Here is a 26,800-nt window from a genome sequence, read left to right as displayed (position 1 = left end):
CACACTGTCTACAAGCTTCCTCTATTTCTGAACTACCCTCCTCTCTCCTCGTCTCTTCAAATTGAATCCTACCCCCAGCCAGCCCAGTTTAACGTCTTCCCAGGAGCCTTAACGAATCTCCCGGCCAGGATATTAGCCGGCCGAGGATTCAAGTGTACCCTTTCCTTTTTGTACAGGTCACGCCTGCCTCAAAATAGGTCTCAGTGATCCAGAAACTTGAATCACTGTCCCCTGTTCCAATCCTTCAACAACGCTTTTACCCTCCACCTCATTCCATTCCTATTCTCACTGTCACGTGGTATAGGCGGGAATCCCGAAATTACTACATTTGAAGTCCTTCATCTCAATCCCCTTCCTAAATCCCTATAATCTCCTTTCAAGACCACTTCCCTTTCCCTACCTATGTCATTGGTACCTATATGTACCACGTTCTTTGGCTCCTCACACTCCCTCTTCAGGATATCCTGGTCACGATCAGAAACATCCCGGACCCTGGCACCAGGGAGTCAAACTGCCATCCGGGTTTCCTGACTGCGTCAACAAAATCGCCTATCTGACCCCCTAACTACTGTCCCCTATTACTGCTGCCTTCTTCTTCCTTTCCCCACCCTTCTCAGCTACAGAGCCAGACTTTGTGCCGGTGGCGCGGTCACTGTCGTTTCCCCTAGGTAGGTTGACCCCCCCAACAGTACTCAAACAGGAGTGCATATTGTCAACGGGTACAGCTACTGGGGTACTCTCTATTACGGGACTCTTTCCGTTCCCTATTCTAACTGTGACCCACCTGGCTGCCTCCCGTGGCGCTGATGGGACGCCCTGCCTGTAACTCATCTCTATCATCATCTCCCTCTCCCTGAACAGACGAAGGTAATCGAGCAGCAGCTCCAGTTCCATAACGCGGTCCCTTGGGAGCTGCAGCTCTGCGCACCTGGCACAGTGTACACATCCGGGAGGCTGGGAGAATTCAGGACCTCCCACATCCGACACCGAGAACAACAAACCGCATTCACACTCATCATTTCCACTTTCCTCAAATAGCAGGAAACATTAAAAGCTAAACCTACCTTGTCTCGCCCGTTTCCGTCGAAGCTCGTTGGAGCAAAGCCCTTAAGCCGTCACTCTGCTCCCGGCTCACAGCGCTGCCCGCAAAACGACGCTGCCCGCTGAATACGGCTAAGTTCCTTTTTAATCTTCTCCCCCTTTCCTGTCCAACGTCACACGTCTGCGCAGTCCCGCTTCTCTTAACTCCGGCGAGAAGAAAATAAAATCAAAATGGCTCCCGCTGCACTCCCGTTCAGATCCGCAGACTTCCTTCTCCAAATGTGGGAACTGACATGAGCTCTGGGAAGAGAGTGCGAAGTCGAAGCTCTTTTGCGAACTGACCCAGGTTGTGGGAGAGAGTGAGGCAGTGGGAGAACTTTGGGGCCTGACACATGTCTATGGGGAGAGAATGAATGAGGGGTGTACTTTCGGGACAGACACAAATCTGTGGGGAGAGAATGGCTCAGTGGGAGTACTCTGGGGACTGAGACACGTCCGTGGGGAGAGCATGGGAAGCGGGAGATATTTTGGTGATTGACACAGGTCTCCAAGAAGAGGGTTGGGCAGTGGGATTATTTCAGGGACCGTCACGGTGCTGTTGGGATAGATTCAGGCAGTGGGTGAAGTTTGGACTGACACTGATCTGTGGGGTGGGAGTGGTGAGTGTGAGTACTTAGGCAGAAAACACAGGCCTGTGGGGAGACAGTAAAATGTGGGAGCATTTTGACGACTGACATGGGGCCTTGGTAGACACTGGCGCTGTGAGATATTTTGAGGACTGACACGGGCCTGTGAGGAGAATGTTGGGTACTGTTATTATTCTGGACTCTGACACCGATCTGCAGGGAGAGAGTGAGGGAAGGGATTACTCTGGTGACTGACACAGGTTTACAGGGAGAGAGTGGGTCAGTAGGAGTATTCAGGAGAAAGATACAGGGCTGTGCTGGGAAAGTGGGGTTGTGGGACGTTGGGGTGCCACAGGTAAATGTCGAGGGAGGGTATCAGATATTTTGGAGACTGATTGCTAGAGGTGCGTTGAAATTGTTTACCCCTCTTTGATAGGAAAGTGGCTTCGAATGTCCTGTACCGGATGAGCGGTGGAGTCCCCGAGTGTGGTATATGTACATAGTACACTGAGATTAAACATTGCCATGATGTTCGTCTGCGCTTCATCTGTGAGAAGTCTGCACCTTTGTGCCCGGATATTTATGAAAAGATCCAGAATCTCTGTCAACAACTAATGAGACCGACTTGAATGTAATGATAAAACCCTCTTTCTCCACATTTCCCTTAACCACTCACACTACCCATTCCGCGCCGCTGCCCCTCACCCTTACCCTATTCTCCTATTTCCTTCTCTCACAATCTTACTCACCATCTTGCCCTCTCTTTAACCTCGTCCCTAAAAAGTCTCTGTCTCATCCCTCGACGCTCCCACCTCCTCTGTTTCACCCCTATTTGGCTTTTTCGATTTTTCTCCTCCGTTTCATCCCTATTTCGCTTTCTTGACTCCTTCTTCCCCAATTCGCCCTTCTTTTCCCCGTCCCTCCCGCGATTCTCTGCTCGGTTTCTACACTCTCCCCATTCACTTTCTCCATTTTATCTAAACCAACTCGCTCCCCGCTTTTGTCTTCAGAGACTGTCACCTCAATCATGTGCGTTAATGTTCTCGATACCCCAGTTCTGGGGAATGGAGTGCACGCATTCGCTTGATATGTGTCCCTCGTGGTTGTGTACACCTCTGTAAGGTCAGCGGAAAAAAGTCAGATTTCCAAACCTCGCTCCATAACTCAGTCCCTCCTGTCCCGGCAGCATCCTCGGAAATCTCCCTCTGCAATCTTTCCAGTACTTTGAGATTTCTCTTAGAGCAAGGCAAGCAGAACTGAACTCCATACTCTAAGTGCGGCCTGACCGACGTCATCTGCAACTGCAACGTGACCTCCGACTCCCGGACTCAGTGTCCTGACTGATGAAGGCCAGCTTGTCAAATGTCCTGTCCACCTGTATCGCATCTTTTCTACCGGATTCACGGTCTCTTTTATTATCTGTGACTTAGACCACCTGAGATTTGTTCTTTTGAAGGATCAGTAGGGCGCAAATATGTAAAATTAATGTCAAATGTATAAATCTAATAAATGCCGCAAAAAAGCGGAGGTGGTGCTGATGCGTTCAAGAATATGCTGGCGGAGGGGAAGAAGGTGTTCCTGGTTCATTGAGTTTTCAGTCTCCTGTTCGTCATCAACTTTTCTTCCCAGACCACTATTCTCGTCACCATCATCCACGACTTCACCGACGGCCCTCCCCGTTTCCGCCACCGCCATCTTTTTTTCTGCACACCCTGTCTCCATCACCCCTCCATCTCCTACACTCCGTGCCGTCTCCGTTATTTCCTCCTTCCCGAAATCCTCTCCCCGTCTCCCTGAACGGCACCATTCCCTGCAGATCCCCCACTGTTCCATTAACTCTCTCCCTCCTCTACACGTCATCCTTTCTCTCTGTTCATTTGGAATTATTGGGAGGAAGGGGGATAGGTGACGTCTGTTGTTACACCACCCTGCCCCCTTCCACCGGATATGGATCTCTCGTTTCTGAGCCTCTGCAATGTTCTCTGTGAACAGGCCAATCGTTTGTCAGTAACTGAGATCTCACCACCACATCCGTTCTCCCACCAAAGCCACCCCCTCTTGCAATTCTCTCCTGTCCCCTGCACACTCTTTGAACAGAAACAAATACCCATTCTCTGAGCCGGCACACAATTCAAGACTACTGGAACGACGGAGTTCTGGGGATTGGTGATAAGGAAGGAGCTTCGGAATATTGGAGTTTTGTCGGGAATTTAATTTGTGTGGAAGTCAGAGTGTTTATCACTTTGAATATTCAAGGAGGAGATTTTGGGTGACAGAACTGCTGTTTGATTTGTTTTCAGTTTAATTATTATTTCTTTCTTTATAATTAAAAAGTCAGAGCAGTAGCAATATCTGGCAGGAGAGTTGAATACTTCTTTGCGAGATGTGGAAAGGCAGAGAAACCTCAAGACTTCCCGACAACTTCACCTGTAAGAAGGTAATCGAGTTACAGCTTCTAACCCTCTGCATTACAGAGTTGGAATTTGAACTGGATGAACTCGGGATCATTCGGGAAGCCGAGGGGGTGATTGGGAGGACATATAGAGATGTATTTACACCCAATGTTTCGGATACTTGAAACTGGGTGACAGACAGGAAGGTGAAAGGGGTTAAACAATCAGAGCCAATGCAGAGAACCCTTCTGGCCAACCCGCTCAATAACAGGTAGACCGCTTTGGATACTTCTGGATGGGAGGAGAGAGATGCAAATGATCAAGCCGGGGAAAGTCTCACCGGTCAGAGATCTGGCACTGAATATGTTGCTGTGGCTAAGCAAGGAAGGGGGTGAAATATTGCGAGCTGTATCGCTAGGGTTGTCTTTGTTAGGGGAACGGAAAAATGTCACTGCGGACGAGAACGAGATTCCCCGATGGTATGTTGTCGTTATCGTCGCCGGTATGTAGATAGGAAAAAGGAGTCGGTGTGTGCAGGTGTGGCAAAAATTAGAAAGAACATTCAGTTTAGAATGTGGTTAAGATGTTAGGGTTGGAACGAGGTCTTCGGATATGTGAATCACTGGGCTCTCTTCCCTCGGAAAGTGCGACCTCTACAGACGAGACATTTTTATTTCATTTCAATTCAATTCAATGCAAGTTTATTTGCAATTCCATTACACATGACCGTCATGGCCAAACTGCAAAATACAATACCAATGGTCACACAAGGTACAAATCACACATAATATGTATGAAATAGAAAGACAGCAAGCATATGTAGGATATCAGTGAAATACTCTCACGCTTTATGTACACGCGCACACCTGTCGCGCGCGCGCGGCCGTAAATATAAGCAGCTTGAGGTCTTAGGCACTGAAAAAGCCACCGAAATCTACCAACTAGAACAACAGCTCTTGTCTTCTGCCGAGCGGAACACTGGAGGGCAGCACTGTGTCCTGTCTGTCGGCCTCCACACAACGTCCCTCGTTGTGCATCTCCTTCGTTTTCTCCGCAACCTGGGCAACTCTCTCAGTTGGCACCTGAACCGGAGTGGAACTAATATCCCAGAGGGAAGGCTTGCCATAAAAAAGGGGTCGTTGCACTGTTTAAGTTAGAGTTGCAGGGGATGATTATCAGAATGTTTGAACAGATAGTTGAGTCATTGTTGGGACAGAGTTGTTAAGACCACAGACAAAGTCAGCAAGCAATATATTGAGCCTGCTGGGACTCATGTTCTGAGCTGCGTATGTTTCACTGCAGGAACTATTTTATGAAACGCAGATGAGCTCAGGGTAGGGGCCAACGATCGGAAGCACGACAGTTTAGCCATTAGTAAGACATGGTTGCAGGAGGGGCAGGTCTGTTAGCTCAGCTTTCCAGTTTACCGCTGCTTCAGCCGCGCTAATGTATATAAATCTTGGCTGAGTGGTGGATTTAAAGATGTAAGTGAGGAATAAGAAAGCTCTGAACTCGTTCAGGGGCTACATTATCGACCACCGAACAGTCTGCGGATTTAGAGGAACAAACCTGTGGAGCGTTCGGAGTCTGTTGTAAGAGACCTCAGGTTGTGACATCGGGATGGTTTAACATTCTTGGTATTGACTGTGAGCCTCACATTGCGAAACGAGCACTGTGATGGCTTGTCAAATGTTTTCAAATAAGTTTCCTTAATCAGTACTTAGAAAGTCCCAATGAGAGAGTGCAACACTTGATCTCATTCTATCGAATAGGACACGCCAGGGGATAGAAGATAGTGTAATGGGACCACTTTCCCTCTAGTGATGGTAATGATATTACAGAAAAGGTTATTATGGAAAAGGATAGGTCTAACCTCGAGTTAAGTTTAGTTGTTTTTGAGGTTTATAAAACGAGACGCAAATAGACCAGATAGCTTGTATCTTTTACCCCCAGGTTGGAAATCTCTAATGCCAGAGGATCCGCGTTAAGGTGAGAGGGAGAACGTTCAAAGGAGATGGATTTGGCAAGTTTTTCTTGTCACAGTGATTAGCGGGTGATTGGAACGTGCTGGTGGTGGAGGGAAATCCATAGAGACGTTTAAGTGGTTCTTTAACAGACACATGGGTGTGCAGGGAATGGAAGCAGAAGGATGTTGTGTCGGTAGAAGAAATTCAGTTTAATTGGTATATCACAATTATTGGACCAAAGGTTCTTCTCTGTTGTGTGATTTACGTTCTCTGCTCTGTAGAAAGTCCAGAGTGATTTGAACTCATCAGATGGGAAGAGCAGTGTGTTAGGGTAGAGGGAACGACCAATTCACAGACGACATAGGCTGTGGGAGAAACTCACACCGACAGTTTTTCTGTGGAACCGACACAACCATCATCGTGACTCCCACACACTAACAGACACTGCACTGCAACGAGGAAACTTCCTCGCTGTGTGCATAGCTGCCTCCCTCTACAAAGCCTCTCCCCGAATCCGTCAAACACTCCCTCTCCTACAATATTCTCCCCGGTCACCCAATCCCTCCACTACACCACTCCCGTCTCCGTCACCTGTCCATCCCTTACGAGCTGCCCCCACTCCATGACACAGTCCATGCGCTGCAGATATTCTCCGTTTGGGTCACCCCCAACGTTCACTACGCCCCTCCCCGTCCGCGGGAACCACCCCATCACTTAAACCCCAACACGACGAAATCTACAGATGATGGTAATTGAAGCAACACACACAAAATGCTGGTGGAACGGAGCAGGACAGGCAGAATCTATACAGAGAAGCACTGTGGATGTTTCGGGCCGAGACCCTTCGTCAGGACTAACTGAAAGAAAAAGATAGCAGGAAATTTGAAAGTAGCAGGGGAAGAGGGGTATCCGAAATGACAGGAAAAGACATGGAGGCGGTGCGTGAAGCAAAGAGGTGGAAAGGTGATGGGCGAAAGTGATACAAAGCTGGAGAAGGGAAAGGATCAGGAGACGGGAGGCCTATGGAGGAGGAAAGGGGGAGGGGCGGAGCAACAGTGGGAGATGGAATACAGGCAAAGAGTGATGGGCAGAGAGAGAAAAGAATGGAGGGGCAATAAATAAATCAGGGATGGGGTAGGAAGGGGAGGACGGGAATTAACGGAAGTTAGAGGAATCAATGTTCATGACATCAGGTTGGATGCTACCCTGACAGCATATAAGGAGTTGTTCCTCCAACCTGATTATGACTTCATCTTGACAGTAGAGGAGGCCATGGATAGACATATCAGACAGGGAATGGGACGTGGAATTAAAATATGTGCCCACTGGGAGATCCTGCTTTTTCTGCCGGACCGAGCGTAGGTGTTCAGCGAAACTGTCTCCCAGCCTGGGCCGGGTCTCACCAATATATAAAAGGCCACACCGGGAGCACCGGACGCAGTATACCACACCAGCCGACTCACAGGTGAAGTGTCGCCTCACCTGGAAGGACTGTCTGGGGCCCTGAATGGTGGTGAGGGAGGAAATGTAAGGGAAGGTGTAGCACTTGTTCCGCTTACAAGCATAATTTACTGGAGGGTGATCCGTGAGAAGGGATGCGAGAGGCGACACATGTGAAAGGGACTCGCGTAGGGAGAGATACCTGCGGAAAACAGGAATAGGTGGGAGGGAAAGATGTGCTTGGTTGTGGGATCCCGTTGGAGCTGGCGGAAGTTACGGATATTAAAAGTTGGACCGGAGCCAGGTGGGGTGGTAGGTGAGTATAACGGGAACCCTATTCAGAGTGGGGTGGTGGTCGGATGGGGGTAAGGGCAGATGTGCGAGAAATGGGAGAGATGCGGTTGAGAGCAGAGTTGATGGTGGAGGAAGGGAAGCCCGTTTTTTTAAAAAAGGAAAGCATCTCCTTCGTCCTGGAATGAAAAGCAGATGCGGCAGAGACGGAGGGATTACGAGAAGGGGCCCCGTCTTCATCAACCTATCCTTCTTCGGCACTACTCCCTGTCTCTGTTACACACTTCGTACAAACCACCAATGCACTTTCAGTCAGCCGTCCCTCCCTTACAGGGTACCACGTCTCCGTGACTCATTCCCTCCGCTGCACACGTCCCGCCTCCGTTATTCCCTAATTTCCTGGGGTAACCCCCAAGTCTCCGTTACATCCGCAGTCCCTAAATCTACCCCATCTCTGTCGCCGACTCATTCGTCTCCCTTACAGCGTTCACAGGAAATTGTCGGGACTATGAGGGAGAGAAGACGTCTGTTGCTACACTTTCCGCCTTCCACCGGATCTCTTTCCAGGTCCTGAGCGTCTCCACAACGATACATGCACAGGCCGGCCGTGTGGTTCCAACACCACTTGAATCAGTGTCTGTAATCTCCTTGCCTCCACTCTGCTCCCCTTCTTTCCTTTACCCTCAGCACACCATCCAGTCACACATTCACACACCTTCTCCGAGAGTCACACACAGTTCGAGAGCACTGGAACGCCGAAGTGAGTGGAGAGACCGGGGGGAGAGTGAGCTTCGCACTGTTTCTGACTCCAGTAGAGTGTGCTTCCAATGGTCCTGAAGATACTTCACATGTTTGAGCCCGGGAATGTGATGGATTAATATTTGGGGAGCTTCTCTGGTTTAATATCCAATGGAGTTTGTTTTGGGACGGTGTGGAGGCAGCTTCACACTGTGCCTGACACCGGGGATTTGAGATGGCAATGCATGGAGGGAGCTTCACTCTGACCCGGGAAGTGTGTGATGGACCGTGAGGAAGCGTCACTCAATTATTCCAGTTGTATGTGATAGGATTATATAGAGGGAGCTTCGCTCTGTCTCTGTCTCATAAATCAGTGGATTCCGGCGTTGAAACAGACTCCAATCAGTGATAGGGAGTAGGAAATAAGAGACATGTGGAGACAGACTTTGTTAAGTCCTCAAAACACAGCAGAAATCGGAAGGTTGAACTTGATACGACTGGTGCTCGGAGCTCAGTACATTTCAATGCTGGATGTTTCAAAGTGAGCTCAGGGCACGTATCAACACATTGAGTAATGATATTGTAGCCATTGCTGAGACTTGGTCGCGGGAGGAGCAAGCAGGACTGTACCATATGCCGGGAATCCCTATTTTAGACATGAGAAAGCAGAAGGAATTAAAGGAGGAGGGGTGACATTACTGGCCAGAGAAAATGTCACCGCAGTGCACAGGCAGAACAGGCAAGAGACAAGAGAGAGGCATTATGAGTGGAAATGAGGAACAAGAAATATACAACCATGTACGAGATGCTACGTTATAGACCAGCCAGCAGTCCGTAAGATTGGGATGAATAAATCTGCCGAAAGATCGCAGACTGTTACAGGAAATATAAGATTGTGGGAATAAGTGATTTCAGCTTTCCACGGAGACTGAGTCACATACTGGAAAAGGAAGATTGGCATAGAGATGGTCAATGTGTTCAGGAAACTTTCCTAAATCAGTTCGTAAATGTCTAAAGAGAGGGAGCAATACTTGCTATCTTACTACTGAGTGCGACAAGGCAGGTGTCAGAACTTTGTGCAGGGGCACTCTTTCTATCTGATGATCATAAATACGTCAGTCTCAAGGCAATTATGGAAAAGAGTAGGACCAGACCTTGGGATTAGATTCTTCAAGTTCACCGAGGGAGAAGGAGAACAGGCAAATCATTTAGGGATCAGAAAGGGTGTGGAAAGTGTGGATTTGGGCATGCTGCGTTCTGGGAAAGGTTTACTTGGTATTTTGGAGCCCAGTGTAAAAGGGTCCGGATTATCCTGTGAGTAGTGGGAAGCTTTCAAGGAGAGATGGACTTTGGTGTAGAAGGCCGGGGTACAGTTGAATGGGACAGTGCGCCAGTGTACTCAATGCGACACTGGAAAACCACTCATGGTGACACGGCCGCACACCCCACCGTGACTGAAACACAAATCTCGCCGTGACACCGACACTTCCTTCATCGTGAGAACCAAACACGGAAATGCCCTGCATCCGAGCACTGACACAACACTCTCCGTCTCCATTATACACTTCCCGTCGGAAAGACCTGTGATCCCCGTGACACATGCCCTCCGCATCAACGTGACGAACTATATCCACTAGAGCCCTCCACAGCTGCCCCCTTCACAGGTTCTGAGCCTCTCCAAAGCTCAGAATACACAGATCGGTCGTGTGGACAGTCAGCATAATTACTAAAGCAGGTGCATGTCCGGCAGAGCATTATGGGCCTGTTTTGCGCTGCAGATTCTCTATGTTGTTTTTCTATGTTACCCAGCACTTCGGCGTTCAGTGGTTTCGAAGTGTATTTGTCCTTCGGGGTTTTTTGTATGTCTCTGACCCGATGCTTTGCAGTGGGAGGAAGAAGGGGGGACGGGGAAAGGACGTCACTGAAAGGGGGTTGAGATTACAGGATTTGGAGAAGTCGAGGAAACCCTATGGAGAGAATGAGTTTGGAGGAGAGCAGTTTATTGACTCGAAGGAAGAGGGCTGGTTCACATCGGTGGGGTTTGTGTGTTTGTCCTGAGGTCGTGGACTCACGCGGACAGATCGTCTGAAGCCCCGACGGTGAGCAGGAGCAGTGGGGGCGTCTGACCCGTAAACAAGGCAGCATCCCCTCTCTCTCTCTCTCTCTCTCTCTCTCTCTCTCTCTCTCTCTCTCTCTCTCTCTCTCTCTCTCTCTCTCTCTCTCTCTCTCTCTCTCTCTCTCTCTGTCTCTCTCCTAATCTCCTACCCCTCTATCTTTCTAACCCTCCAGCCCGTCCAGTCGGGTTTCTCTATCTCCGTCACTCGTAATTTCCCTCCCTCTCACCTCACTCCCAACACTCTTCTCTCATTCCTCTACCCACTCAGACCACGGACACACAGTTCCCTCTCTCTCACTGCAGACCCCCAGTCTCCCCACTCTCTCCCTCCAACCATTTCTCTGCACTCTCACTATTCTTGTCTCAGTCGACAACCCTCTCGCACACACTCATACCCTCTCCAACCACACATGCCGCCTTCCCACTCGCTGCTCTCGGTTCCTCTCTTTAGCAGCTGTTCAACTGCTGCTTGTTGGTGTCGATCTGACTCCCTTGTCAACATGAGCTTCCTCTGACAACGGTCACTTCCCCTTCTGACAGAGAGGCAGAGAATCCTCACAGGATGGACGGCAGCGAGACTTACATGAACGTGAAGTTCACAAGCACGTACCCAGGGTCACCTTCTCGAGGTGAGTGGAGCAGAGAGCCAGAAGGAGGTAGTTTAAATCTATGTCTCTCCACGAGTGTGGAAGGAGCTTCACTCTACATCTGACCATGTAAGGAGAGCCGTATGAGGCAACAATGTAGAGGGAGCATTTCTCAGTGTCTGACCCCGAGGGTGTGTCATGGGACGTTGCGGAGAGGCGTTCAGTCTGTTCCTGACCCCGGGAGTGTATGGTGGGACAGTGTGGAGGGAGTTTCACTCTGTGTCTGACCGCGGGAGTGTGTGATGGGACGGTGTGGGGGAGATTCGCTCTGTGTCTGACCCCGGGAGTGTGTGATGGGACAGCGTGGAGGGAGATTAACTCTGTGTCAGACCCCGGGAGTGTCTGGTGGGACGGTGTGGGGAGAGATTCACTCTGTGTCTGACCCCGGGAGTGTGTGATGGGACGGTGTGGGGGGAGATTCCCTCTGTGTCAGACCCCGGGAGTGTGTGATGGAATGGTGTGGAGGGGAATTCACACTGTGTCAGACCCTGGGAGTGTGTGATGGGACGGTGTGGATGGAGATTCACTCTGTGTCTGACCCCGGGTGTGTGTGAGGGGCGATGTGGGGGTAGCTTCACCCTGTGTCTGACCCCGGGAGTGTGTGATGGGACAGTGTGGAGGGAGATTCACCTTGTTTCTGACACAGGAAGTGTGTGAGGGACGGTGTGGGGGTAGCTTCACTCTGTTTCTGACCCCGTGAGTGTGTGATGGGACAGTGTAGAGAGGAGTTCAGTCTGTTCCTGACCCCGGTTGTGTGCGATCGCAGAGTATGGAGTTCGTTTCTGGCCTTGGACTGTGCGATACGACACTGTCTGGTGAAGAATACTGTCTCTGACCCCGGCAGTCCGACCCTGTGTATGACCCTGGCGCGGTGTGGAAGGAAATTCACTGTGTGTGTGATACCGTGAGTGTGTGATGGGACGGTGTTCCGTGAGCCTCAGACAGTTTCAGATACTCATTGATTTTCTCCCCCGTGAACCTAATGTATCGTACTTGGAACTTAAAGTCAAACCTTTCCCTGAGCTCCTTCTCTCGTTTTTTCTCTCTCCCACACCGTCCTTTTCTTCCTGTATTCCCTCTACCTTTTGCCACCTCATCCACTCCCCCTCCCTCGTCCTCTGTCGTTTTTGTTCCTCATCTCACCCTCTGATTTCCCCTCTCTCCATTTTCTCTCCATCACTGCCCCTCCTCTCTCTCTCCCCCCTCACCACTCTCGCTCGCCCGTTCTCCCCGCTCTCTAGCCATCTCTCAACATCTCTATCCCCATCCACATTTTCTCTTCCCTCTCATTTTTTTCCACTTTCACAATCCCCTCCACTCTGTGACACTCCCCGGTCTCGCATTCACTCTCAACTTTGCACACTTCCCCTCTCAATCACTCCCTCAGTCTCTTCCACTTCCATCAAGCATGTTTCAACCATCCCATCGATCCAATTTAGTCCCTCTCTCCTTCTGTTCTCCTTCACTTCTCTTGCTGTCTCCCATCCCTCTCTCCCCCTCTGTTACCTCTTCTTTCCGTACTCCGTCTTCCCCTCTCCCGCCACCACCCATTCTCGAACACTCTCTCTCACATTCTCTCGCATTTTCTCCCAGACGGTCTGACCTCCACCTACTCACAGCTGAACATTGGGAAAGGCGAACCAATCATCGATGAGGATGAGGATCCTCCCGTAGCCTCGGGACCCGGCGATCTGCCAGTCACTGCACAGACAGGTCAGAGTTCTCGACAATGACGTCATTCTGGAGAAGTGGCGCGTCATGTGCCCAAGTACCCAAGTTTCTAATGCTTCCGCCTCGACCGCTTCACAGTCAGCTCGTTCCATAGACTGACCAGCATCTCGGTAACAAAATGCTGTCAATAGACTCGCCAATTAAATATCTTTCCCCCCTCACATTAGTCATGCGCGCTCTGGTCCAGGATTCCCCACTTCGCGGAAAAAAAATATCACTCTGTCTGTTCCCCTCGTGGCTTCAGAAACCCTTGAAAGGTCATCCCTGCCCTATGAGTAACTCAGTCCGTGGAGGCCCGGCAACATCTCGCTCAGATAGCTCTCTTTCCTGTTCTGTTGCATCTTTCATAGAGCAGGACGATCAAAGCTGATTAACGTACCCCTTGTGCTGCCTTACCGACGTCCTGTACGTGGCCTGCAGACTCTCGTGGTCTTATGGTGTAATGTTTTTCTAGAGCGGCATACCATTTGCAACATAATATCTACCATCCCGTCCTGATCAGTCCTGCTGAATTCAAATTAGTCAAACAGATCACTGATTTTCATATCTTCCTCCAGAATAGACAACCATCTCGGCCTTGTTAATCGCCGTGTTATAGTCTGTCACCGCTCCATTTACTCTGCGTGCCTGATCTGTCTTACCCGGTGAAACCAGCCCGACAACTGACCCTGGGTCTCACACTAACTTCCAGCCGCTCTATCTTCCCCTCTCCATCCCTCCATCAGTGCTCAGTGTTCCTTCTCTGCCTCTGCCAACCCTCTCTTCCAGCTTCTGGAGTTATCGACTTCCAGGGACCTTGTTTTAAAGTCAGTGTGCAGTATGCCTAACAATTCGAAAAATCAGCCAGTCAAATCCCCCGGTCCCCACACCATTATACAGAGTGACCTCCAAAGTGGAAACGTGAATTCATCATTGAGTTCCCCACACATTCTCGTCTACTTCCCTGTTCTCATAAACTGTTCTGGTTCCTCATTCGTAATATAGAAACTGCTCCGCCCGTGACCCTGAGAAGCTGCAGAGCTCTGCGGACGCAGCTGAGCACAACTCCGAAACCAGCCTCCCCTCCATGAACTCTGATTGCACTCCCTGCTGCCACGGGAAAGCAGCCAGCATCATTAAATTCTACCTTCACTCACCCCCCCACCCGTTCTTCTTCTGCACCAAACCAATGGGAGGATAGATATCACCAGGTCATAGAATAGAGAAATCTACAGCACATTACAGACCCTTCGACCCACAATGTTGTGCCGACCATCTAACCGCCTACAGAGACGGCCTAGAAATGCCCTAGCCGCAAGGTCGACATATATCCAATGTGTTAGAAAAGAAGGTTTCATACAATAATAGAACGAGGAGAAATATAGTACAAACATAATCCTCTGTCTTCTCCCTCTCTGTCTGCAATTCTCTCTCGCTCCCTCTCTCCTCCTCCCACTACCCCTGTCCCACTCACTCTTTCGCTATCGCTTTCACACTTCTCACTCCCCCTGCACTGTCCTCTCTCCCTCTTCTCTATCCGTCTCCCCCGTCCTAATTCTTCCCCTTTCCCATCTTCCCATTCTCTCCATTCCCCACCCATTGCTCTTATTTCTCACCCTCTTTCCCTCTCCATCCACTCATTCCACCCTTTCTCTCCTCCTCGGTTTCCCCGTGTTTTTCTCTCAACTCACTCTCTCCCTCACGTCCTCTCAGTGCTCTCTCAACCTCACATAATACTCTCCCCCTCTCTCTGTTTAATCTTTCTGTTCTCACTCGCCCCATTCTAAAACGACCTCTCTCTCTCTCTCTCTCTCTCTCTCTCACTCTTTCTCTCTCTCTCGCTCTCTCTGTCTGTCTCTCTCTCTCTCTCTCTCTCTCTCTCTCTCTCTCTCTCTCTCTCTCTCTCTCTCTCTCTCTCTCTCTCTCACTGTCTCTATCTCTCTCTCTCATTCCTTCGTTTTCTCTTTCAGACGGTTTCAGCGCCACCTACTCAGTGCTGAGTCTTCGGAAAGAAGAACGTCTCATCGATGAGAATGAATATCCTCCCATCGCCTCGGGACCCACCGAAATAACAGTGACTACACACGCAGGTCAGAGTTCACAGTAATTACGTCATTATGAAGGGGTCACGTGCCTGCTTAGAGAGTTCAGGGAGTTAGGAGTGAAGCCGAAAGGCAGGACATCCAGGGTGACAATCTCGGGATTGCTACCTGTGCCACGTGCGAGTGAGGCGAAGAATAGAATTGTTATGCACATCAATACGAGGCTGAGAGCATGGTGCAGGAAGGAAGGGTTCAGGTTTTTGGATAATTGGTCTTTGTTCCAGGGACTTTGGGAACTGTTTCGAAGGGACGGTCACCAACTGAACCGGAGGAGTACTAACATTCTTGCAGGAGTGTTTGCAAGTGCTGCTCGGGGGGGGGGGGGGGGTGGGGGGGGGGTTTAAACTAGATGTGCAGGGGGCAGGGATCCAGATCCAGAGGGTTGGTCAGAAGGAGCATGGGGTTAAATGTGTAGAAGGTTTGGGTGACCTTGAAAAGGTCATCAAAATTCAGGGTGCAATTAGCCCGATGGAAGTTCAAGGAGCTGGGTTAGGTACAGTAGACAGTGTTTTAAGCAAAGAGCGGAGGAATGGGCTAAGAAATCTATTCTTGAATGCGCGTAGTGTCAGAAATAAGACAGATGAGCTTGAAGCTCAGATGAAAATGGGGAACTACAATATTGTTGGGATAACGGAGACATGGCTGCAAGGGGTTCAGGCCTGGGAATTGAGTGTACCAGGGTATATGTGCTATCGTAGAGTCATAAATATGGGAAGAGGGGGTGGGGTGACCCTGTTGGTGAGGAATGAGATTCAGTCCTTAGCAAGAGGTGACATGGGAACAGGGGAAGTAGAGTCTGTGTGGATTGAGCTGAGGAACAGTAAGGATTAAAAAGACCATAATGGGTGTTGTGTACAGGCCCCCAAACAGTAGCGTGGATATTGGGTACAAGTTGATTAGGGAGTTAACATTGGCATGTGCAAAAGGTAATGCAGTCGTTATGGGAGATTTCAACATGCAGGTGAACTGGGAGAATCAGGTAGGTGCTGGACCCCAGGATAGGGAGTATGTGGAGTGTCTAATGGATGTATTTTTGGAACAGCTTGTGCTTGAGCCAACCAGGAACGAGGCTATTTTGGAATTGGTGATGCGTAATGAACTGGAATTGATAAGTGATCTTGAAGTAAAGGAACCATTAGGAAGAAGTGATCATAACATGATGTTTTTATCTACAATTTGAGAGGGATAAGGACAGATCAGAGGTGTCAGTGTTGCAATTAAATAAAGGAGACTACGGAGCCATGAGGGAAGAGCTGGCCAAAGTTAAATGGTCATAGTTCACAGTAATTACGTCATTCTGAAGGTGTCACGTGACTGCTTAGAGAGTTCAGGGAGTTAGGAGTGAAGCTGAAAGGCAGGACATCCAGGGTGACAATCTCCGGATTGCTACTTGTGCCACGTGCGAGTGAGGCGAAGAATAGTATGGTTATGCACATCAATACGAGGCTGAGAGCATGGTGCAGGAAGGAAGGGTTCAGGTTTTTGGATAATTGGTCTTTGTTCCAGGGACATTGGGAACTGTTTCGAAGGGACGGTCTACAACTGAACCGGATGGGTACTAACATTCTTGCAGGAAAGACAGTGGATCGGCAGTGGCAGATATTCTTAGGCATAATACAAAAGTTGCAAAAGCAGTTCATTCCAATGAGAAGGAAGGATTCAAAGAGGGGGAAGGCGCCACAGTGGTTGACAAAGGAAGTCAGAGAATGTATAACATTAAAGAAAAAGAAGTATGACATTGCTAAGATGAGTGGGAATACAGATGATTGGGAAAGTTTTAAGGAACAGCAGATCTTAACTAAAAAAGCAATACGGAGAGAAAAAATCAGGTATGAGCTCAGGCTAGCCAGGAATATAAAAGGGGATAGCAAAAGCTTTTTTAGCTATCTGAAGAGAAAGAAGAAGATAGTTAAGAACAATGTTGGCCCCTTGAAGAATGAATTGGGAGAAATTGTCATGGGAAACAGGGAAATGGCAACAGAATTTAATGTACTTTACATCTGTCTTCACGAGGGAAGACGCAAGCAATCTCCCAGAAGTTTGGATGGGCCAGGGACATAGGGTAACAGAGGAAATGTAACAGATTGACATTAGGAAAGAAACTGTGATGAGTAGACTGGTAGGACTGAAGGCTAATAAATCCCCGGGTCCGGATGGTCTGCATCCGAGGGTTCGAAAAGAGGTGGCTCAGGAAATTGCGGATGCATTGGTAATCATTTTCCAATGTTCCTTAGATTCAGGATCAGTTCCTGAAGATTGGAGAGTGGCTAATGTTATCCCACTTTTCAAGAAGGGAGGGAAGGAGAAAACGGAGAACTATCGCCGTGTTAGCCGAACGTCAGTTGTGGGGAAGATGCTTGAGTCCATTATTAAGGACGAAATAGTGGCATATCTTGATGGCAGAAATAGGATTAGGCCGAGCCAGCATGGATTTACCAAGGGCAAATCAGACTTGAATAATCTTTTGCTGTTTTTTGAGGGTGTAACAAGGATGGTAGACGAGGGTAAGCCAGTGGATGTTGTGTACCTAGATTTTCAGAAGACATTCGATAAGGTGCCACATAGGAGATTGGTGAGTACAATCAGAGCTCATGGCATTGGGGACAGGGTTTCAACATGGATAGAAAACTGGTTGGCAGATAGAAACCAAAGGGTAGCAGTGAATGTGTGTTTCTCGGACTGGCTGCAGGTGACTAGTGGGGTAGCACTGGGCTCTTTATTGGGACCACAGCTTTTTACGATTTATGCCAACAATTTAGATGAGGGCATTGCAAACTATATCAACAAGTTTGCTGAAGATACTAAACTGGGTGGCAGTGTGACATGCGAAGAGGACGTTAGGAGAATACAGGGAGACTTGGATAGGCTGGGTGATTGGGCGGATACTTGGCAGATGTCATTCAATGTGAATAAATGTGAAGTTATCCATTTTGGAAGCAGGAACAAGAGGGCAGAGTATTGTCTGAACGGTGTAGAGTTAGGTAAGGGAGAAATGCAAAGAGACCTAGGAGTTCACCAGTTAATGAAGGTGAATGAGCAAGTGCAACAGGCAGTGAAGAGGGCAAATGGAATGTTGGCCTTTATAACCACGGGAATTGAGTACAAGTGCAAGGATGTCCTATTGCATTTGTACAGGGCCCTGGTGAGACCACACCTGGAATATTTTGTACAGTTTTGGTCTCCAGGTTTGAGGAAGGACATTCTGGCAATTGAGTGAGTGCAGCGCAGATTCACTAGGTTGATTCCTGGGATGGCAGGGCTGTCTTACGCAGAGAGATTGGAGAGATTGGGCTTGTACACACTGGAATTGAGGAGATTGAGAGGGGATCTGATTGAAACGTTTTAGAAAATTAAAGGATTTGATAGGATTGAGGCAGGAAACATGTTCCAGATGTTGGGAGAGTCCAGTACCAGAGGGCATGGATTGAGAATAAGAGGTCAGTTATTTAAAACAGAGTTGAGGAAGAACTTCTTCTCCCAGAGAGTTGTGGAGGTGTGGAATGCACTGCCTCGGAAGACGGTGGAGACCAATTCTCTGGATGCTTTCAAGAAGGAGCTAGATAGATATCTGATGGATAAGGGAACCAAGGGATATGGGGACAAGGCAGGGACTGGGTTTTGATAGTGAATGATCAGCCATGATCTCAGAATGGCGGTGCAGACTCGAGGGGCCGAATTGTCTAATTCTGCACCTATTGTCTTTTGTCATATGCCCAAGTATTCAGGTCCTAAAGCATCTGCACCGATCACTTACTCTGCCAGCTCCTTCCAGCACGGGTAAAAACAAAGTCGTCACTCGGTCCCCTGTCAAATCTCTTTCTGATATCATCTTAGACAAGTGTGCTCTGTTTCTCGATTAAACATATAACCATATAAAAATTATAGCAGGAAAACAGGCCATCTCGGCGCTTCTAGTCCGTGCCGACGCTTACTCTCAACGTGTCCCAGTCGCCCGCACTCAGCTTATAACCCTCCATTCCTTTCTGTCCATATACCTATCCAATTTTACTTTAAATGACAATACGGAACCTGCATCCACCACTTCCACTGGAAGCTCATTCCACGTAGCTACCACTATATGAGTAAAGAAATTTCACCTCGCGTTACCCTTAAACTTTTGCCCCCTAACTTTCAAATCATGTCCCCTTGCTTGATTCTCCCCTATTCTCAATTGAAAATGCTTATCCACGTCAACTCGATCTATCTCCCTCGTTATTTTAAATACGTCTATCAAGTCCCCCCCAACCTTCTACGCTCCAGAGAATAAAGACTTAACTTGTTCAACTTTTCCCTGTAACCTGGGTGCTGAAACACAGGTAACATTCTAGTAAATCTTCTCTGTACTTTCGCTATTTTGTTGATATCTTTCCTATAATTCGGTGAATAGAACTGCACACAATACTCCAAATTCACCCAAGGCCTTTAACAATTTTTACATTACATCTCACCTCCAATACTCAATGCTCTGATTTATGATGGCCAGCATACCAAAAACTGTCTTCTCCACCCTATCCACATGAGATTCCACCTTCAGAGAACTCTGCACAATTATTCCTAGATCACACTGTTCTACTGCATTCTTCAATGTCCTTCCATTTACGGTGTAAGTCCTATTTGGATTATTCCTAACAAAATGTAGCACCACACATTCATCAGCATTAAACTCCATCTGCCATCATTTAGCCCACTCTTCTAACTGGCATAAATCTCCCTGCAAGCTTTGAAAATCTTCTTCAATATCCACAACGCCATCTTAGCATCATCTGCATAATTACTAATACAATTTACAACCCCATCATCCAGATCATTAACTTATATGACAGACAACTTTGGACACAATAGAGATCCCTGACGCACACCACTAGTCACCGGCCTCCAACCTGACAAACAGTTATCCACTACTACTCTCTGGCATCTCCCATCCAGGCACTGTTGAATCCATTTTACTACTCCAAAATTAATACCTAACGATTGAACCTTCCTAACTAACCTTCCATGTGGAAACTTGTCAAAAGACTTACTGAAGTCCATATAGACAACATCCACCGATTTACCCCCGTCAACCTTCTCCGTAACTTCTTCAAAAAATTCAATAAGATTTGTGAAACATGACATTCCACGCACAAATTCATTCCGACTGTTTCTAATCAGACCCTTTCTATCCAGATAATTATACATACCGTCTCTAAGAATACTTTCCATTAATTTACCCACTACTGACATCAAACTGACAGGCCCATAATTGCTAAATTTACTCTGAGAACCCTTTTTAAACAATGGAACCACATGAGCAATACGCCAGTCCTCCGGCACAATCCCCGTTTCTCATGACATTTGAAATATTTCTGTCAGAGCCCCTGTTATTTCTACACTAACTTTCCTCAAGGTCCTAGGAAACATCCTTTCAGGAACCGGCGATTTATCCACTTTCATATTCCTTAAAAGTGCCAGTACTTTATCCTCTTTAATCGTCATAGTTCCTATCACTTCCCTACCTGTTTCCTTACATTACACAATTCAATATCCTACTCCTTAGTGAATACCAAAGAAAATCAATTGTTCAAAATCCCCCCTTTCTCTTTCCGCTCCACACATAGCAGTACACTCTGATTCTCTAAGGGACCAATTTTATCCCTCACTGTCCTTTTGCTATTAACATAACTGTGGAAACCCTTCGGATTTACTTGTACCTTACGTGTGAAAGAAACCTCGTATCTTCTTTAGCGTTTTTAATTTCTTTCTTAAGATCCTTTTTACATTCTTTGTATTCCTCGAGCACCTCATTTACACAATGCTGCTTATATTTATTCTGGATTTCCCTCTTTTTTCGAAACAATTTTTCAATATCACTTGAAAACCATGGCGATCTCAAACTTTCAACCTTTCCTTTCAAACTAACAGGAACATAAAGATTTTGTACCCTCAAAATTTCACCTTTAACTGGCCTCCATTTCTCTATTACATCCTTCCGATAAAACGAATTGTCCCAATCCACTCCTCCTAAGTCCTTTCGCTTCTCCTCAAATTTAGCCATTCTCCAATCAAAAATCTCAACCGTGGGTCCAGTCCTATCCTTCTCCATAATTATATTGAAACTAATGGTAATGTGATCTCTGTACCCGAAGTGCTCCCCAACACTTACGTCCGTCACCTGACCTATCTTATTCCATAACAGGAAATCCAACACTGCCCCTTCTTCAGTCGGTACCTCTATGTATTGCTGTAAAAAAAGCTGTCCAACACACATTTTACAAACGCCAAACCACCCTGCCCTTTTACTAAATTGGGTTCCCAGTCTATCTGAGGAAAATTAAAATCTCGCAGAATCACAAACTTGTGCTTACTACAAATATCTGCTATCTTCTTACAAATTTGCTCCTCTAGTTCACGCTCCCCATTAAGTGGTCTATAATACACCCCTATAAGTGACACTACACCTTTCCCATTCCTCAATTCAACCCAAATTTCCTCCCTAGATGAGCCCTCTAATCTATCCTGACAAAGCACTGCACTAATATTGTATCGGACAAGCAATCTCCTCCTCTTGTCCTTCCGATTCTATCACACCTGAAGCAAAGAAATCCAGGAATATTTAGTTTGCAATCACACACCTCCTGCAACCATGTTTCATTAATAGCTACAACATCATATTCCCAGGTATCAATCCATGCTCTAAGCTCATTTACATTCGTTACAATACTCATAGCATTAAACTAGATGCATTTAAGAAACACTCCACCTCTTCATCTCTGTTTATCCCTAACAATGCGATCAACTTTATTACATTTTTCTTCCTTCTCCCCTACATCTTCGTTCTGAGCGCTCCCCTTCCCTATCACCTGCCTATCCTCCCTCACACACTGTCTACTAGCCTTCTCTATTTGTGAACTAACCACCTCTTCACCAGTCTCTTTAAATTGATTCCCACCCCCCAACCATTCTAGTTTAAAGTCTCCCCAGTAGCCATAGCAAATCACCCCGCCAGGATATTGGTCCCCCTTCGATTCAAGTGTAACACCTGCCCCAAACTTCAATCCCTGCCCCCTGCTCTAATGCGTTAGCCACGACCTCTGGCTACTCACCTTCCCACCTCAGGATATATTGGACGCGTTCAGAAACATCCCGAACTCTGGGAAAAGGGAGGCAAACTACCATCCGGGTCTCGTGATCGCGTCCATAGAATCGCCTATCTGATCCCCTAACTATCGAGTTCCCTATTACTGCCGCCTTCCTCTTCCTTTCCGTACCTTTCTAAGCTACAGGACTGGAGTGTGTGCCGGAAGCACGGCCACTGTTGCTTCCTCCAGGTAGGCCGTCTCCCCCCAACAGTACTCAAAAAGAGTACTTTCTGTCAAGGGGTACAGTCACTGAGGAAATCTCTGGTACTTTACTCTTCCCCTTCCTAACCGTGACCCACCTGCCTGGCTTCCGTGGTCCCGGTGTGCCCACCTGCCTGTATCTCCTCTCTATCCAACTCCTCACTCTCCCTGACCAGACGGTTGTCATCGAGCCGCAGCTCCAGTTCCCTAATTCGGTCCCTCAGGAGCTGCAGTTCGGCGCACCTGGCGCAGATGTGGAGGTTGAGAGGCTCGGAGGCTAGACCAACACACTGCCCTGACACTCATACTTCCCCTTTCCTCAAATAACAGGAAAAACTGAAACCTAAACCCACCTTGCCTCACCCTTTTCCACCTAAACCCGCTGAGCCAAAGCCCTTAAGCCTTCAATCTGCTTCCAGCTCACCAACTGCCCTCACGACACTGCTTGCTGGTTAAGGCTGTGTCCTTTTTAAACCTTCCCGTTTCGCTGCCCGACGTTACACGCCTGCGCTGTCCCGCCTCTCTTAACTCCGATGAGGACAAGAAAAAATCAAAATGGCTCCTCCTTTTTCACGTCTAAACATAGAGAAACCCGAAATATCGCGCAGTCCTGCTTGCTCTTCCTACAAGTAATTCTGAAACAAATGTCTCCAATATCATAATGCATTGTTCACAACGGCCTTTCTTTAAACCTTCCTGGAGTCACATATACGCTGCTCAGGACACTGGTCGCAACATGCTCAGCCTTTTGATTCGAGCTATTTTCTGAGGTCTTTACAACTTCAGACCCCATAAGGACTTTACTATCTACCCTGGAACTCTGCGCTGGAATCCCATCCCCCCTGCAACTCGAGTTTAACCACTCTCCCCAAAAGCTTCATGCACTGTTCTGGAAATCCTTCCCGCTGGAGTATCAGTTCCCCTCCAGTTTAGGTGTAAACGGTCTTCCGTCTCTTCTGTACACATCCCAACTTCCTTGGAAAAATCACAATGATGTCAAATTTTTAATCCATCCGTTCTATACCAACTCTTGAGCCAAGTGCTAATCTGTATGGTTTCCCTATGTCTCGACTCACTGGGACGTGTAGTGGTCCTGTCCTTTAAATTACCAGCTCGCCTTTGTCCGAATTAAACTGCATTTGCCACTGCTTAGCCTACTTCCCCAACTGAGTGATATTTCCCTGAAATATCTTCACTTTTAACAACGCCACCGACGTTAGAATCGTCCGCAAGCTCACCAGCCGAGTCTTGAATAATCTGCTACAAATGGTCAAAACAGTTGACAAAGATCTCTGGTCCCACCCCTGAAATGCTAGTTAACACCACTAATGACGGAATGACAGCGTGCAAAATCATCGGTTAGTGTGGGTTTAGCATTTTGTAAGGATTATATAGGTCGGTAGGAAGTGAAGGGCTGAAGGGCCTGTTTCCCTCGGGATCAATATAGTTTGTCTGTCTGTCTGATCTTCAACCCTAAAGTTATGTCCCTTCAACAAATAGAACATTACGGCACAGTACAAGCCCTTCAGCCCTTCATGTTCTACCGATAAATATAATCCTTAAAAAAGCACTAAACCCACAATACCCCATAACTATTTTTCTTTCATCCATGCCCCTATCCAAGAGGCTTTTAAATACCCCTAATGTTTTAGACTCCACTACCATTCCTGGCAAGTCATTCCAGTCTCTCACAACCGTCTGTGTAAAAAAACTTACACCTGATGTCTCCCCTCATCTTCCCTCCCTTAATTTTGTACATATGCCCTTTGCTGTTTGCTATTGGTGCCCTGGGAAACAGAAAGTGACTATCCATCCGATCTATGCCTCTCATAATCTTGTAGACCTCTATCAAGTCCCCTCTCATTCTTCTAAGCTCCAAAGAGAAATGCCCCAGCTCTGCTAACCTTGCTTCATATGACTTGTTCTCCAAACCAGGCAACACCCTGGTAAATCTCCTGCGCATCCTCTCCATAGCTTCCAGCCTATTCCTATAATGAGGTGATCAGAATTGAACATTATACTCTAAGTGCGGTCACACCAGAGATTTATAGATTTGCAACTTGACCTCTCTACTCTTGAAATGAATCCCACTGTTAATGAAGCCGAGCATCCCATCGACTTTCTTAACTACCCCATCTACCTGCGCAGCGACCTTGAGGGATGTATGGATTTGAACCTCAAGGACCCTTTGTTCATCCACACTCCTAAGTAACTGAACATTAATCCTGTACTCAGTCTTCTGGTTTGTCAGCCAAAATGCATTACCTCATAATTGCCCGGATTGAATTCCATCTGCCACTTTTCTGTCCAACTCTGCAGCCTGTCTATATCCTCTTGTAACCTTCGACAACCTGCAGTTTTATCCACCGATCCTCCAATCTTCGTGTTATCCGCAAACTTACTCACCCATCCTTCCGCCTCTCCATCCAGGACATTTATAAAAATCACAAACAGCAGGGATTCCAGAACAGATCCCTGTGGCACTCCAGTACTCACTGACCTCCAGTCAGGATACTTTCCTTCCACAACTATACTCTGCTGTCTTCCTTTTAAGCCAAGCAACAAATGTTCCAGTTATTCCGTGACTCATGCCTTCCTGGATGAGTCTTGCGAAGCGACCTTGTCAAATACCTTGCTGAAGTCCATGTAAACCACATCCACTGCCCTACCTCATCAATTTATTTTGTTACCTCTCCAAAAAACTCAATCAGGATCGTGAGGTACGATCTTCCTGTCACAAAGCCATGTTGGCTATCCATGAGTAGACTGTACTTCTCCAGCGACCTCTTCTTTCAATTTCCACAACAACCTGTGGTGTAACATATCCGGCCCGGGGGGGGGGGGGGGTTTATCAGCCTTGATGTTTTTAAGAAGATCCAGCACTTCTTACTGAATCTCCACGTTGCCTGGCACACAGGGCTGCTCTATTTCGACCTCACTCTGATAAAGATCCTTTTCACTTGCGAATACTGAAGCAAGGACTTTCCCAACCTCCTCCGCCTCCAGGCACATGTTGTATATCCAGTTGGTCAGCCCTCACTGCGTCGCACACCATCTTCTAGAGTGGTGTGCCTTCTAGGACATTGTTCACAGCCCTGTTAGTCTGTGTATGCTGCATCTGCTGTCGGTGCCTGGTCTTTCTTTCCAGATTAAAGAGGCCCGATTACACTCCCGGTGTCTCACACCATCTGGCATCTCCCGCGCTCTTCTATCTTCCAAGCCCCCTATAGTCCCCCTCCCTTCCTTTATATCTGCTCCATTACTTCTCCGTCTCTCCCTACACCCCTGTCTTCCGTCTTCCAGATCGATATACAATCTGAGACCTGTTTAATTGAACGTTCATTATGCCTACCAATCTGCACAAATCAGTCAGACAGATCTCCCTGTGACCCACACCATTCCACAGAATAGCCTGTAAAGTGGAAGCATTAAACGCCTCATTGATTTCCCGGCATATCACATCTAACATCCTGTACTCATGAACCGCCCTGCTTCCACAACCAAAATACTGCACAGCATTGTGGACACAGCACACCACATCTCTGAAACCAGCCTCCCCTCCATGAACTCCGTCGACACTTCCTGCTGACCCTGGAAAGATATTAACAAAGCGGATCTTAGAGCGTGGATCAGGACGTGGAGATATGATGCGGTGGCCATTACAGAAACTTGGAGGGAACAGGGACAAGAATGGTTTCTTTAGGTGCCGGGTTTTAGATGTTTCAATAAGGGCAGGACGGCAAAAGAGGTACGGGCGTGGCAATCTTGATCAGAGATAGTGTCGCAGTTGAAGAAAAGGTGAATACAATGGAGGGATTTTCCACGGAGTCTCTGTGGTTGGAGGTTTGGAACAGGAAGGGGTCAATAACTTTACTGGGTGTTTTTATAGGGTGCTCAATGGTAACAGGAATATCGAAGAACAGATAGGGAAACACACGCTGGAAAGGTTTAATAATAACAGAGATTTCATGATGGGAGATTATAATTTTGCAAATATCGATTGGCATCTCCCTATAGCAAGGGGATTAGATGGGGCCGAGTTTGTTAGGTGTGTTCAGGAAGGTTTCTTGAAACAACATGCATATAAGCCTAACATAAGAGAGGCTGTAATTGATTTGGTACTGAGTAATGAACCAGTTCAGATGTCAGATCTCTCAGTGGGAGAGTATTTTGGAGATAATGATCACAATTCTATCTCCGTGTCAATAGCATTGGAGAGAGAGAGGAACAGACAAGTTAGAAAAACTTTTAATTTGAGTAATGAGAATTATGATGCAATCAGGCAGGAAAATAAATGTTTAAATTGGAAACGTATGTTCTCGGGGAAAAGTACGCAAGACGTGGCAAATGTCTCTGGGATATTTGTGTGCAGTTCTGTACAAGTACGTTCGAATGAGACAGGGAGGTTAT

The 26,800-nt window shown here is 47.5% G+C and overlaps 1 protein-coding gene across 1 annotated transcript in view; it reads left to right on the top strand.

The window, feature by feature from the left end:
- Nucleotides 1-11,157: 11,157 nt before the first annotated feature.
- Nucleotides 11,158-26,800, top strand: part of LOC132389841 (uncharacterized) — a 29,559-nt gene continuing 13,916 nt past the window's right edge. The window contains exons 1-3 of the mRNA XM_059962405.1: nucleotides 11,158-11,241; nucleotides 12,853-12,972; nucleotides 14,940-15,059. Of these exons, the coding sequence (XP_059818388.1) occupies nucleotides 11,175-11,241; nucleotides 12,853-12,972; nucleotides 14,940-15,059 (307 nt within the window). The 5' untranslated portion in view covers nucleotides 11,158-11,174. The remainder of the gene's footprint in view (nucleotides 11,242-12,852; nucleotides 12,973-14,939; nucleotides 15,060-26,800) is intronic.

This window comes from Hypanus sabinus, unplaced genomic scaffold, assembly GCF_030144855.1.
Source record: "Hypanus sabinus isolate sHypSab1 unplaced genomic scaffold, sHypSab1.hap1 scaffold_675, whole genome shotgun sequence".
NCBI lineage: Eukaryota > Metazoa > Chordata > Chondrichthyes > Myliobatiformes > Dasyatidae > Hypanus > Hypanus sabinus.
The sequence above is the reverse complement of the archived record's forward strand: the minus strand, read 5'-3'. Positions and strand labels throughout refer to the sequence as shown.